This window comes from Macrotis lagotis, chromosome 7, assembly GCF_037893015.1.
Source record: "Macrotis lagotis isolate mMagLag1 chromosome 7, bilby.v1.9.chrom.fasta, whole genome shotgun sequence".
In the NCBI taxonomy this organism is placed as follows: domain Eukaryota; kingdom Metazoa; phylum Chordata; class Mammalia; order Peramelemorphia; family Peramelidae; genus Macrotis; species Macrotis lagotis.
Genome location: NC_133664.1, coordinates 217,357,465 through 217,371,431, shown reverse-complemented (window position 1 = coordinate 217,371,431; position 13,967 = coordinate 217,357,465). Strand labels below are relative to the sequence as shown.

General features: G+C 33.2%; 1 protein-coding gene across 3 annotated transcripts in view; it reads right to left on the bottom strand.

Moving 5' to 3' along the window:
- Nucleotides 1–13,967, bottom strand: part of ARID2 (AT-rich interaction domain 2) — a 244,139-nt gene that overhangs the window by 3,824 nt on the left and 226,348 nt on the right. For 2 of the 3 annotated variants that reach the window (XM_074194881.1, XM_074194882.1), the window contains 4 exons: nt 3,519–3,657; nt 3,340–3,425; nt 490–613; nt 316–407 (listed from right to left, as the gene is read on the bottom strand). In XM_074194881.1, the coding sequence (XP_074050982.1) occupies nt 316–407; nt 490–613; nt 3,340–3,425; nt 3,519–3,657 (441 nt within the window). Of the gene's footprint in view, nt 1–315; nt 408–489; nt 614–3,339; nt 3,426–3,518; nt 3,658–3,688; nt 4,387–13,967 lie in introns of those variants that run through there. The other variant, XM_074194883.1, reaches the window with a different exon arrangement.

Genomic DNA, 13,967 nt, shown 5'->3' with positions numbered 1-13,967 from the left:
CATGCTTTTTTTTGGCTTACAAATTATATGATGCAAAATCATAAGGCCCTAAATTAACACAATCCTCTTGAATGTATTTGTAAAACTGTTAACAAAATGCATCTGATTAGTTGTTACATCAGATTTTAAAGAAAAATTTATTCAAAACTTTACCTTATTAAAGCATTTCTGTAATATATATTATAGAACAAAAATGGCTTGTAAGGGAAATTGCCAAATTCTTAAATGAAGGTTTTTTCATTCTAAGTATTAAATAAATTCAACTTAATTTTTTTAAAAACATTGAGATCTTGATTCATAAAGAACATCACTTACCTTCGACCGCATTCTGAATATTTACCAATATTTTTTAATATTAAGGCAGCAGTTAGTCGAATGTGTTTAGTTATTGGTCCCTCTTTTTCATCCTTAAAAACAAATTAGAACAGTTCAATAGTTAGATCACAACATTCTTGGTTTTGTTAAAAATGAGATCCAGTGTGCACTTACTGTGAAATCTCTAAAGACAAGGTTTCTTGATCCCCTCCTAAGTGCCATGAGGGCCGCACTGGGATGATTCACAATGGCCTTTTGTGTTCTGGGAGTTGAGGTTGTACTCCCTGCAGCTGGCTGTCTAAATTGAACAGAGGAAAAGAAAGAAACTGTTAAATATTATCCTTGTTCTACTTTCTAAGAGATAAGACCAATAAGGATCAAAATTGCTTCTCCACAAGACCACATTTAACCTGTGGGAATAGCCAAATAAAAGACGTCCATATAGTTCAAAAATAATTTTTGTTAGTTTTGGTAAAGCAGGGTTCTTACTTAAATTATGAAATCTTATAAATTTAGTATCTGTTCCAGTTTTAGGCCATGCTTGAATTAGCTGCTTTAGTTGAGTGAGCAAGCAAGAGAAAAACTGCTAGAATTTTTTTTAAATGGAGGAAAGGACCTTACTATTATAAATTAACTGTAGGAGACTTGAAGCTCTGGAGTTCGAACCTTAGAAATGAACTATGAGCATATTAAAGGAAAAATGGCACCCATATATTGTTAAATTACATACAGAGGAATGAGCATAAACATTCTAGGCTAAAATAATTTTACTGCACGTAGGGAAGTGAAGGTAAGCAAAGCAGTGATTTCCTAATCACGGGGAACCAAGAGATAACAGAGGGAGAGCCTTTGTGCTGCAATGGTACCAACATAAGACCTAGAGTACAAGTCTTCAAACAAATTGGGTGAATCTTCTATGAAAAAATTTAGGTGTCAGTCACATAGAATGATAAAGAGTAGCTAAGTAAAAAACTAGAGTGCTGGGACTAGCTGCATGAACTTGGGCAAATCATTTAATTTCTTTGCTTCTTTTTATTCAATTATAAAACAGATAATTACAGCACCTACCTCACAGAGAAATGAAATGAAATATAAGTATCTGGAATAGCTATTATCAAGTGTGGATGGAGTACCATCTCAACAAGATTGCAACATGGTTACAATATGGAATTATAGCAGATATATTTTAAAGGATTACTATTTAGTTCCTTACTTTTTAGGAATTTAAATCAAGACTTTTTATAGTATTTTTATAGATCTATATATTTCAATAAGGCATTCATTAGTAAATCCAATGGCTTTTTTTTTTTGTCTTCATTCTTCAGGTCTCTAACATTTGACACTATTACCAAATAAAACCCACCTATATATTTTCTTTTCTCGGTTTCTGTGACAACAGTTCACAACTTAATCTGACAAAAGTTTTATTTTATACTTAGTGTATGTAAAGCACCTAGTATTCATTTTTCACTGGGGGAACAAGGGCAACTTACAACATGTATACAAATAAATAAGTCCAAAGTATATAAAATATGAAAAAGTAATTTCACAAGTAAGCAAACACTAAAAATGGAAAATCAGGAAAAGTCTATCAATAGAATGTCACTGATTTCTGCTTTACTGGAATCTAAACAAACTAAACCATGAAGGTAAGAGCAAGTAGTGATTTCCTAATATGGGGAACCAAGTACATAAATGCACAAAGTAAAAAAAAAAAGGCAGAAAGCTGTAAAAAAAAAGATTGTTAAAAAAAGTTGTAAAAAGGGGAGAGCTAACTGGATTTTCAAAATAAGATTATAAAGATAGATTGTGCCAAGCTAAGGATTTTGTATTTTATCTTGTATGCAGTATGGAACCCTTGGAAATATTTGGAAAAGAAATGACAGTCAGATTTATGTTTTTGGAAGATCAATTTAGAAGCCTTTTGGAGGGTGAGTTCAAGAGAGGAAAGACTGGAATCAAGGAGAGGAATTAGAAAGCTATTGTAATAGCACAAGTGAGAAATGTTAAGTGCCTGAAATAAGAGTAGAGGTGGGGGTTAAGAGAGATATTGTGGAGGCAGAATTAACAAGATATGGAAAATGATAGATTATGTTGGTCAGAAGGACCACAGAATTGGAAACCTGGACAGTTGAGAAGATGATGATGCTTTAGTCTAAGCAAAACAGAAAAGTCTTGAAGAGGTTTCTTTTATAATTTCCCAATATAAAAAAAATCTGTATTGACTAAGATAAATATAAATGGAAAACTGAAATGAAGTAGATTCTGATTCAATTCAATTAAGTAGATTCAATGACTGACAGTATTGTTAAAAATTTCCTGTGAAAGAATTAATGTTTTTCATTCTTTACTTAATCCTAAATAATTACAAAAGACCTACCTAGCATGTACATACCATTCAAAAAATAGATTCAGTGAGACAGGAAATATTAATTACTAGATTTGTCAATGTGTGGAAGGCAGCAACAGTGCCTTATTATCTTTGTATCTCCTTAAGTGCTTGGCACACACACAGCAGCAGGGAGTATTTACTGTTAGTACTTTGTATTATATAATACTGCTAATATTTACTGTTATATAATATACTAATACATCTAAAAAGAAAAGTACTTTGTAGAAGGAAAAAATGCATTTCTCATTTTAGAAATTAAACTAAAAATATTTTAAGAGATGCCACTTTAGTCTCAAGAAGAGTACTTAGTTCTGTAAAAGATTTTTTTTTCTCCATATGTACTTGAAAAGGAGTAAGACCCACCACTCTAATGTCTATGAAATATAATCAAATTATTTCAGAATTATAAAATGCATGTTATCTATCCTAGTCTTATTTTTAGATGAGGAAGTGTATCCCCAGAGAAATGAAGTGACTTATCTACAGCTAGTAGCTAGTAGAAAACCTAAGACCCAGGGCTCCTTACTATCAATTCAATGCTCATTCTATTAAATCATACCACCTACTGTGGTTTTAAGGATCTCTTATGATTTTTGATTCTTTTCTTTCTCTTTATGTCTTATAATTCTTACTTGTTGGAAGGTTTTTGATTTCCTATTTGTCCAGGTTCATCTTGTTTTAATCCTGCAAGCAGAGCATCCCTTGAGCAATGCTTATCCTTTTTGAGAGAGGGAAAAAAAAACACAATGTAGTAAGTTCTTTAATTTAAGCAGATTGTTTTTGTGTTAAAAGAGTATTAAGAAAATTGTACCTGTAAGTGGGTAATAAAGGAAAACCTCTGTCGCTGAAAAGGCTCACAACCTTCCCATAAGCACTGCCCTGGATACACATCTTTCCCTCCATGTTCTGTTGCTGCATGGTAAAAAACCTGTGATGGTGTTTGAAACCACCTTAAAAAAAAATCAATAACTTATTTTGTTGTCATTTCAACAAAATAATTTTATAAAAACTAGCCTAATAAACAGAAGTTTCAACTCATTATGTTAAAGACATTCTACAGAGGAATGAATGTATTTACTACATCAAATTTCTTAATTCTGACTTCAAATGAAAGGCAGAATAGCATAAATAAAAGGGAATTCAGAATGAATGGTGGCAGTCTTTGTCACTTCAGAAAATGCAAAATAGTCTTATTTTAAATAGATATTATACTGTTTTCTCTTTTCCAAAACATCCAAACTTATAAACATGTAAAATTTATAACTTTAATTTGTAAAATTTATAATTAATTAATAAATGGAGTAACACCACCATTTTGCTTCAACTTCCCTCTCAGAGGGAAAAATAAAATGACAGAAAATAGATCAGTTTTCATACATATAAATGTCACATGCTATATACTTTTTTACACACTTATACAAAGCATACATACACACATATATTTGGACTGGACCTGTGATTTCATCCATGTAGGGAGCTCCCAGTAAGAACTTCCTCAAGGAAAGCAGATGCACTTGCTGTGCATTCATAGCCTTAGAGAGTTGCTTGGGGACACTGAGAGATTAAGGGACTTGCTCAGGGTCACAGAGCCAGTATGAGGAGGGGCTCAACTCAGTTCTTCCTGACTTCAAGGCCAGCTCTATCCAATGTTCCACGTTGCCTCTGCATTATCAATACCACTTTAAAATGAAAGTCAGGAGAAGAAATCTTAGAATTCGAAGTTACATGTTTGACACTGGAAAATGAGTATGAATTGCCTGTTGTTCTAAGTAGAAAGGGAGCTTAAAAGCAGTCCAAGTGAGAATAAGAGACTTTAAAGTGTCACTAAAATACATGGATACACAATCCAAATTTATTTTTCACTTTGGATTATACTTTAACATTCCTTTATGAAATATACTTTGAAATACTTTTGTCAAGTAAGAGGAAAAATATTAATAATAATAATGATAATGGTGACTATATAGGCTATTTAAAAATACTACTCATACTTGTTTGTAGACCTACCTAGTGAAAAGCTTCTTCTTACTTTTTGGAAGCAGTACTGTGAAAAAAAAGAAACAGTACTGTGGTTGGCATAAAGGATAGAGAGCTGGCCTCTTAAATAAACTCTAAGGCAGTAAATTGCAGAGAAGGTGTGGACCTTCCTTGATACAGGCAGTTACTCATCTGGGACTTACTCATCTTAATGAAATCATAGGTCCAATCTCCATCCCTAAAATGACATTCGAATTCAATAAACAATTATTATACAATCTAACCACTCTATGTTAGGTACTGTGCTAAATGCTGGGGCTACAAAAAAGAAGCAAAAGACAGTCCATACCCTCAAGTTGCTTACAGTCTAATGAGGGAGATAATATGCAAACAAATATATACAAAGCAAGTTATATACATGATAAATGGGAAATAATTTAAAAAAGAAAGGCACTATAATTAAAAGGAGTTAGATGGTAGGTTGGTTAAGACTTAAAAGAAAGTGAGGAAGATCAGTAGTTGGGAGTGGAAGAAGGGAGACCTATCCAGGCATGAAGATGAAGAGAGAAAATGCCCTCAGTTTTAAGAGAAGGAGTGGCAGAGGGACAATGTCTCCAGAAAAAAGTATGGGAAGTAAGGTGTAAGAAGACTGGAAAGGTGGTGGCAGGGCTAGATTATGAAATGCTAAATAAATAGTATTTTGTGTTTGATCCTAGAAGCTGGAAGTCAGACTGAAAGGAGTTAAGGAGACAGTGATAAAACAAAGTGAAGCCTGTTTCAGTTTAGCTGAATGGATGATAGGAATGGAAGGAAGATTTTTTTTTCAGGATAGAGGAACCACTGATAGTTTGTAGGCAGGAAGTAATGAGCCAATAGACTGGGAAAGATTGAGAATAAATGAAAGAATGGGGATGGCAAAGGAAACATTTAGTGGGGATTAACAATTTCCAAAAGATTATGGAAAATCAAACAAATGGTCAGGGCTATATATCTTTTGACATAAAATGCCCTCTGGCATTTTGGAGAATTAAGAGTCACAAATTTATTTAATCATGGAATATCATGGGCATATATATGCATGATGACTAGGGAGCTTTCATATCAATTGTGTTTGTATATATGTGTATGTGTGTGTCTGTATGTGTCTGTCTGTCTCTCTCTACCTATCCTATCATCGACCTATCTATATCTCACAGGATCATAGATTTTGAGCTGGAAGGGACCTTACAGATCATGAGAACTTACAAATGAGGAAGTTGAAATCCAGATAAATTAGGAGTCTTGTCCAAAGTTTTGTGGATGACAAGAAGCAGGTCATGATATGAATCTAAATCCTCTGACTTAAACTCAAAACTTACAAAAAATGATTGTTGGAAATGATCTTTTGCATGTAGTTGGAAATGCTTTCTGTCAGGGGGGGATGAGGGAGAGAAGGGAAGGAGGGAGGAAAATGTGAAACTCAAAACCTTGTAAAACATGATTGTTGAAAAGTTCCATTGCTTGAAGTTGAAAAAATAAATAAAATATTTAAATTCTCCGTCTCAAAATTACGGTACTCTTTCTTTATTTTTCCTTCTTTGGTTTTTCCAAGGCAGTGGGGTTAGGTGACTTGCCCCAGATCACACAGCTAGGTAATTATTAAGTGTCTGAGGTCACATTTGAATTCAGGTACTCCTGACTCCAGGGCTGGTGCTCTATCCACTGGGCCACCTAGCTGCTCCTAAGTGCTCTTTCAACAATATGACCATCTATCTACAACTTATAATGAATTACTTAGTGGACTTTCCTCACAAGAATCAATAACAAGCAGTTGGTCAGCACCTCCTGGGTGCTAGGTATCATGCTGGTGTTACAGATACAAAGCTAAAAATGAAAAGCCTCTGTCTGAAGACAGAGCTTACATTCAATATGGGCAATCAATATGCAAAAATATAAATATATATATATACATATATGTACATATATATATACACACACACACACACAAAATACAATTTTTGTGAGGCTATAGTAGCAATTATGAAAAACTAGTAATGTAGGAAATGATAGTTAAACTTGGTTTTATAAGAAACTCAGGATTCTAGTAGGTAAAGGTAAAAGAGTAGTATAATTTGGGGTTAGTGAGCAACTTGTACAAAAAAGCAGATGGAATTTCACGTGTGAGCAATAATAGCAAGAATTTCAGTCTGAGTTTATGAAGCTTATCACACTTATGGATAATAAAACTCAGAAGGTAAATTGGAGCCAGATAGGTTATGGGTGTTAAATGCCAAACAAAAGAGATTGTATTTGATTATAAAAGATACAGAAAAATGATCAAGTAAGGGAGATGGAGAATTTGGAAGGGGGAGAATTAAAAAATCTACTCTCAAGAGCACATAAATAGAAATTTCTTATTTAGGCAATTCATTAATATTTAAGAATGCAATTCAAATATATCAACTGGAAAAATTTTAGGTAAAATTTAAACAAATGCAAAATAAAGGGAGTAATTCAAGAAGCATTTATTAAGTACTTCTGTTTGAAGACACTGTACTTTTTTACAGGGGATAATTAATACTGAAATATTTGTCCAGCATACAAAGTAAATACAAATGAATTTGGGGACTTAGAAAATAGTAACAGCCAAAAGGGTAGAAAGGGATGGAATAGGAATGGAATCAGCAAAGTCTTTCTATAGGAGGCAACAACTGAGTTGAGCCTTAAAAAAAGTTAAGAATTCTAGAAGACAGATATGAGAATATTGAATTTAGAGAATAGCTAAATGTTTGAATAAGAAATGTTTATTGTATCCCAGAAATATAATAAGGAAATACATAGAGTTTTGAGCTGAGCAACAATGTTGTCCAGGCCTTAGGAAGATGACTTTGACAGCTAGCAAAGGGAAGAAAAACAGAGACACCAATTAGAAGGCTTTTATTGTAGATTAAGCAATTAAGGCCTAATAATGCCACATAAATGAAGAGGAGTGGCTGGATGTAAAAGATAATAAAGAGGTACAATTGACAAGACATAGCAAAAAATAAAGTAATTGTATATGTGGGTAAGGAAAGAGGAAAAAATGAAAAATGACTGAATTTATGAATCTATTGACTAGGGAATTTTGGAGGTAAGAAACATGCTGTACATTGTAGATGAAAAAAGTGGATATCTGACAAAGATATCCAGCAGTCAACTGGTGAAAAGTTAGAAGATTAGGGCTGGAAATATGGATTTAGAAATTTGTATAGAAATCTGTATACATGCAATAATTAAACTCATAAAAATGGAAAAAAGTCACTGAGAAATTGTAGAGGGCCCAGAAGTGAAACTTAGGAGACATTCTTTTGGGGGCAGGAGATAAATGACATTTATGCAGGGACACTAAATAGGAAATCACCAGGCAGAAATAAAGAGAACTGTCACAAAAGAGTCTTCAGGAAGAAAGAATGAGAGGACACATATAAGGACTGGCCTTTGAAGTGGAAAAGGGAGTTTAGGGGGAGAGAATAGAGGGCAACAAAGGGTTTGGAAGTGTAGAAGGGGAGAATTCAGCAGAAAGCTCTCATTTTCTCAGTAAAATAGAGACAAGCATCTGAAAGAGAGGACATGATTTACAAGGCTTGAAATGATAAGGTAAGGAAAAACTACCTGAGGGAAGGAAAATTAATCAAGGAATAATGGTAATATTGGGATTAAGTAACACATTTTTGAGTGGACTTTTTCACCCTATGTGATTTTCAGTAGCAGGCATAAGAAGATGGGTTGTGGAAATTTCCAAGTATTGGAGTTTAGCAAAGTATACTGTGGCAGATCAAGGGGTAGAAGACAGCATATAGATGAACTGGGGTCAACACTATGAAAGGATCAAAAGTGAAGTCAGGGAAGGAGTGGGAGCCTAGCAGAAAAGGGAGAATTGAAGGCCATGGTAGACAGCTAGGTTTAGAGCAAGTGAGGTAAACAGACCTTAAGTAGCTTGCCCTGCTCACCCAGTCACTAAGTATTTGAGCTCAGACTTGAACTTAGGAACATGAGTCTTCCTGATTCCAGGCCTGGCACTCAATCCTCTCTCTGTCCCATCTAGCTGCTCAGAACAAATTTATTAAACTTTAAGAGAGAACAGATTTCTGAAAGTTTGCACAATGAAGAAAGATCTAGAAGTAGCAATGCAAAGCAAGATATGTGCCTCTCACTGTGCAGGGAACATAAAAGAAGCAATTCTTAGTTGAGTTTTCTGTATCCACCCACATACAGTATCTCACTTTCTGCTTAAACTGACATTAATGAAAATTGTCCTTTCTATTCCAAATTTTTCTTTTCTGTTCATTCAACTACATATAGAATCTGTCTTTCACAAGTATCCATCACCTGAATGTTCTCATTTCTCAGGTTCTTTCTGGGGGGATAGTTCAAAATAGAACTTAAAACATTATTACCAAAAGAATTCATTTGTATTTATTATTTAATAGGGACAAAGGTAAGAAATCCCCAGGCCACTAAATGTACTAACTATATTATCAGAAAAATGGAATTCATAGTCAATATTTTTCAGAGAACTAAAAGATGTGAGGACAGCTTTAACTGATATTGGATGAAGAGGATCAGATTAATTAGTATATCGCCCTAATACTTTGCTGGAAGATCTAAATCAGTGTCACCCATAGAATGGAGATCCATCCCCCCCCCCCCCCACCCTTGGAGAAATGCTAGGACAGGAGTGAGCTCAGTCAAAATAGTTGCTGGGAGCCAAAGAAATAATTTTGCTTAAATATTTAGCTTCTGATTTTTCCCTTTCCCTGCTAGAACTGAAGTAAATGTAAAAGTTTAGAAGAAAAATGGACAACTAGCAAAGACTAAGGAGCAATGTGAGAAAACACTTCAATATTTCCTGCAAACTTTTAATAATTCATAGAAATTTTATTGTTAAATATTTATTTAAAATTTAAATCTTATCTCTTAAAATCTTTGAAAAATAGTAAATGCTATTGTTTTTAATTACTGTATCAACAGAATTGACATTTCCTCCACCTTCCCCTCAACACTAATGGGCTGTTAAATAAAACTTGGATAAAGATAATGAGTTTAGAATCATGAATTGGTTCAATGCTTCAGCCAATCCCTCTACTTCTCATTTAGATAAAAGAATTTTTCAATTGTGACAGTAAAATTTTTACCAAGCACTGACACTGATAGGAGTTATTAAAGGGATTGGAAAAGAAGATTAAATCTGCAGTTAAAGGACCTGGATCTGAAACTTTGTTCTGTTACTTACAACTTATTTAACACTGGACAAGTCATTCCAATTCTTTCCTTATCAGTAAAAGGAAGAAACCAAAGGAAATTTAAGGCTCTTTCTAGGTGGCAGAGTAAAACAGAGTAACTCAGGGATAGGAAAACCTGATTTTAAGGCCCATTTCTGACCAGGCTATGTGCCCTGAACAAATCACTTAATTTAATCATGGAATATCATGGCCATATATAAGCATGATGACTAGGTAGCTTTCATATCAATTGTGTTTGTATGGTATGTGTATGTGTGTCTGTATGTGTCTGTCTGTCTCTCTCTACCTATCTATCCTTCTATCATCGACCTATCTATATCTCACAGGATCATAGATTTTGAGCTGGAAGGGACCTTACAGATCATGAAAACTTACAAATGAGGAAGCTGAAATCCTTTGTGTTCCAGATAAGACTGCAACTTGCAGGGGAAGTGCTGGCCTACCTTAGTATAAGGAGGTTCTTTTAGTGAGCATTTCCTTTACTAATGAAGTCACAGGTAAAGCCAGAACAGGCAGAAAAAAATTTAATTTAATCAGTCTTATCTTAGTGGGGGGGGGGGGGTGTTGCTTTTGCTTTGTGAAGTAGAATCTATATATTACCCACTTTGGATAACAGTATTATTTTAGTCCATTTTAATTTAACTTGATGGTATGACATACTGTTAAACTTGGCACTATCAAATCAAAAAATTTCTCAGGTATCTTATACATGTACATATAAAGTAAAAGAGATACCATCACTACCTTAAAAAGACCGCAAGCAAAAAAATATTACATAAACTGACTTTGAGATAGCTCCTTGGTTGGATATTTCGACATAAGAAGAATGAGAAGCCTATTTTAAAGTAAAAATGGCATTTAAACTTTACTCATGAAATAAGTATATTGCACTAACATGAATTATTAATATCTTCTCCCCATTTCATAATTTTAAAACAAAAATCTTTTTTTCCCCTTTTTCAGTCAGACTCCTAAAAAAAGCTATTTATAGTCCCTGATGCTACTTCCTCTCTTTGCATTCATTCGCTCTTCAAACTTTGCTCTCTTTAGAGTAACCAATGAACTCCTGGGCATTGAGAGATCAAGAAATTTGCCTAATCACAAACCTAGTATATGACATAGGCAGTCTTCATTCTTCCTAACTCTAGGATGGCTCTCTACACTGCTTCTCTTAATTTCCATTTTATAGATGAAGAAATATCAAGTAATATCAAGTAACTGGGACTTGAACCCAAATCTTCTAACTCCAAATCTTATGCTTTTACTAACCTAACAAATTTCTAATCTCATTTTGCAATAAGAACACTAAGGCCCTATACAGTACAGGTTAAAAGTTTTTAGCTTAAAAACTAAAATTATGAATATTTTAAAATATTCATAATTTTAGTTTTTAAGCTAAAAACTTTTATATTAACAGGATGTGAGGGTATCAAGTCAGTTTCTCAGATCACACTAGATACCACTTTAAGCTCTATTATTCAAATTAAAACTGAAATTACAGTTGATTATAATTTTATTTTATGACTAACAAGGAATTAAATGAGGTTGATGATTCATTTCTATCTACCTTAGAATTCTTCCTTAAAATTTCAACTGCCTTCTCAAGGTGTCGAGAAAAGTATGGGTAATTTAAGACTAATTTTCCATTTCAGAAAGGTTTTTATAAGAGGTTCAATGGTCAACTATATAGAATTTTAGCTATTATCAAACCTAATTTCAAAGAAGTTCTTTAAATTTTACTACAAAACTGATTTTGTAGCAGTCACACCACTAGCGACACCAAAATGTCATGGTAAACAATAAAAAGATAAATATGAGAATGCACTGCATGCCCAACACAATGTGACTATATTTTCAAAGGTATTGCCTTCTAAGGAAAAAATAAGACTTGTCTTGACTATTACTCTTTTCCAGAAAAATATTACTAAGTAAAACAATGATTATAATAATGAAGATGAATGAGAACAGAAACTATTTCAGTCAGTAAAGATCTCAAACTAATTTGTTAAAAGACTAATGAGGAAAGCACTGAAAGATTATGAGCTATGTGATTTTACAAAATGTTGAAAAGTAGTTTTGTACAAAATGTGACTGCAAAGAATTTGGTGTGAAGTCTCTTAAGTCAAGACATTCTGAGGCTACTGGATAAAGTAGATAAGGAATTCAGCATGGAGACAGGAAGATCTGATTTCAAATCCAGCCTCAGACATTTATTAACCCTTGAACCTGAGGGCAAGTCACTTAACTTCGTCTACCTTGACTGTAAAATGGGAATCATAATAGTACCTACCTTCCAGAATTGTTATTGTTATGAGGAGAAATAAGATCAATATCTATTAATATTTTCAAACTGTACACAGTGGCTGGTACATACATAGCAGGACACTTAAGTAAACCTTTTTTCCTTTCTCTCTCTCTCTCTCTCTCTCTCTCTCCTTTCTCCACAAAATGTTTATGAGAATTGGAATTATTGATGAAAACATAAAGAAAAAGGCATACTTTCACAAATAATTTTCTACAAACTCATTTTTATAAAAATGTTACTCATTTTTACAAAACTGACTTAGAAGTACAAAACATATAAGCTCACACTTTGTTTAATGTTTAAATAAATGCAAAGAGGCATTTATTTCAGTAAAGTAAAATCAATCAGCCTCATAAAAATTTCTCAGAAAATTGTTTTTCATGGGTAAAGCAAAATGACAGAACTTCATCAAATATAGGAGATAATTTCAATTTTGTTCAGTTTTTCTCATTACAGATACAGATAAAAATTCCACATGTACAAAAATATTCATAGCAGCACTTTTTGTAGGGGAAAAAGAATTGGAAATTGAGGAGAAAGCCATCAATTGGGGAATGGCTGAACAAATTGTGGTATATGAATGTGAATACTATTGATCTATATAAGAAATCATGAGGGATGGGATTTCAGAATAGTCTAGAAAGACTTGCATGAACTGATGCAGAGTGAAGTGAGCAGAATGAGAAGAACATTATACACACTAACAACAATATTGGATGATGATCAACTATAATGGACTTGTTCTCAGCAGACAATAAACAAAGACAATTCTAAAAGACTTGTGATGGAAAATAATATCCATATCCAGAGAAGGAACTGTGGAGTTTAAATGTAGACCAAGGTTTACTATCTTCAATTTTTAAGAGTTGTCTTAAATATATATTTTTACTCTCTAATTTTTTCTCCCCTTTTGAATTGATTCTTCTTTTACAACATGATTAATATGGAACTATGTTTAGCATGATTGATATGGAAGGCTAATAATAGATTGCTTTCTGTCAAGGGGTAGGGAAGGAGAAACATGTGAAACACAAAACCTTGCATAAAATTATTGTTGAAAACTACCCATTGCATGTAGCCAAAAAAATAAATGAATGAAGGAATGAATGAACGGATGAATGGAACAAATAAATAAGAAAAGAAAAAGTGATCTATAGAGAATTTATCTAGCATGATGGAAAGCCACCTCTAGGTCTTTTAACATTCTATGAGCAATAGTGCAGCATCTGGCCTCTCTATTATCGACTTCATTACATACTTGGATCATCTTTTTTTCTGATGATAATTATTCTGAGTACTATCTTATATGCCTAGCATTGCGGTAATTATCAGTAATATAGTCAAATCTACTTACATCTCTCATGTTTTTATATAATGCTTTTGGGTTGGATACAACTCTGAGAATGTGGTATTCTATATCATAGCATCTCTGTAAGCACATTGGTATTAGGAATGAGTTAGAAGGTGGTAATCAAGTTGAAAAAGGAAGAAGATAAAATAAGATGCTTAAAAATATACAGAAAATAAAAAAATTAAGGAAAACAAATAGAAAATTTGTTATTATTGTGTTAAATTTAATATATAAAAGGTACAAAACCTTGGTCAAGCAATGAACTCCCTGAAAATTTGAATGAATCAAGTAGAAACCAATGATTTTTGAGTGAACAAGAAAAAAGCCAAAAGGCTGAGAAAATGGGGAAAAGTGTTAAGTATCTAA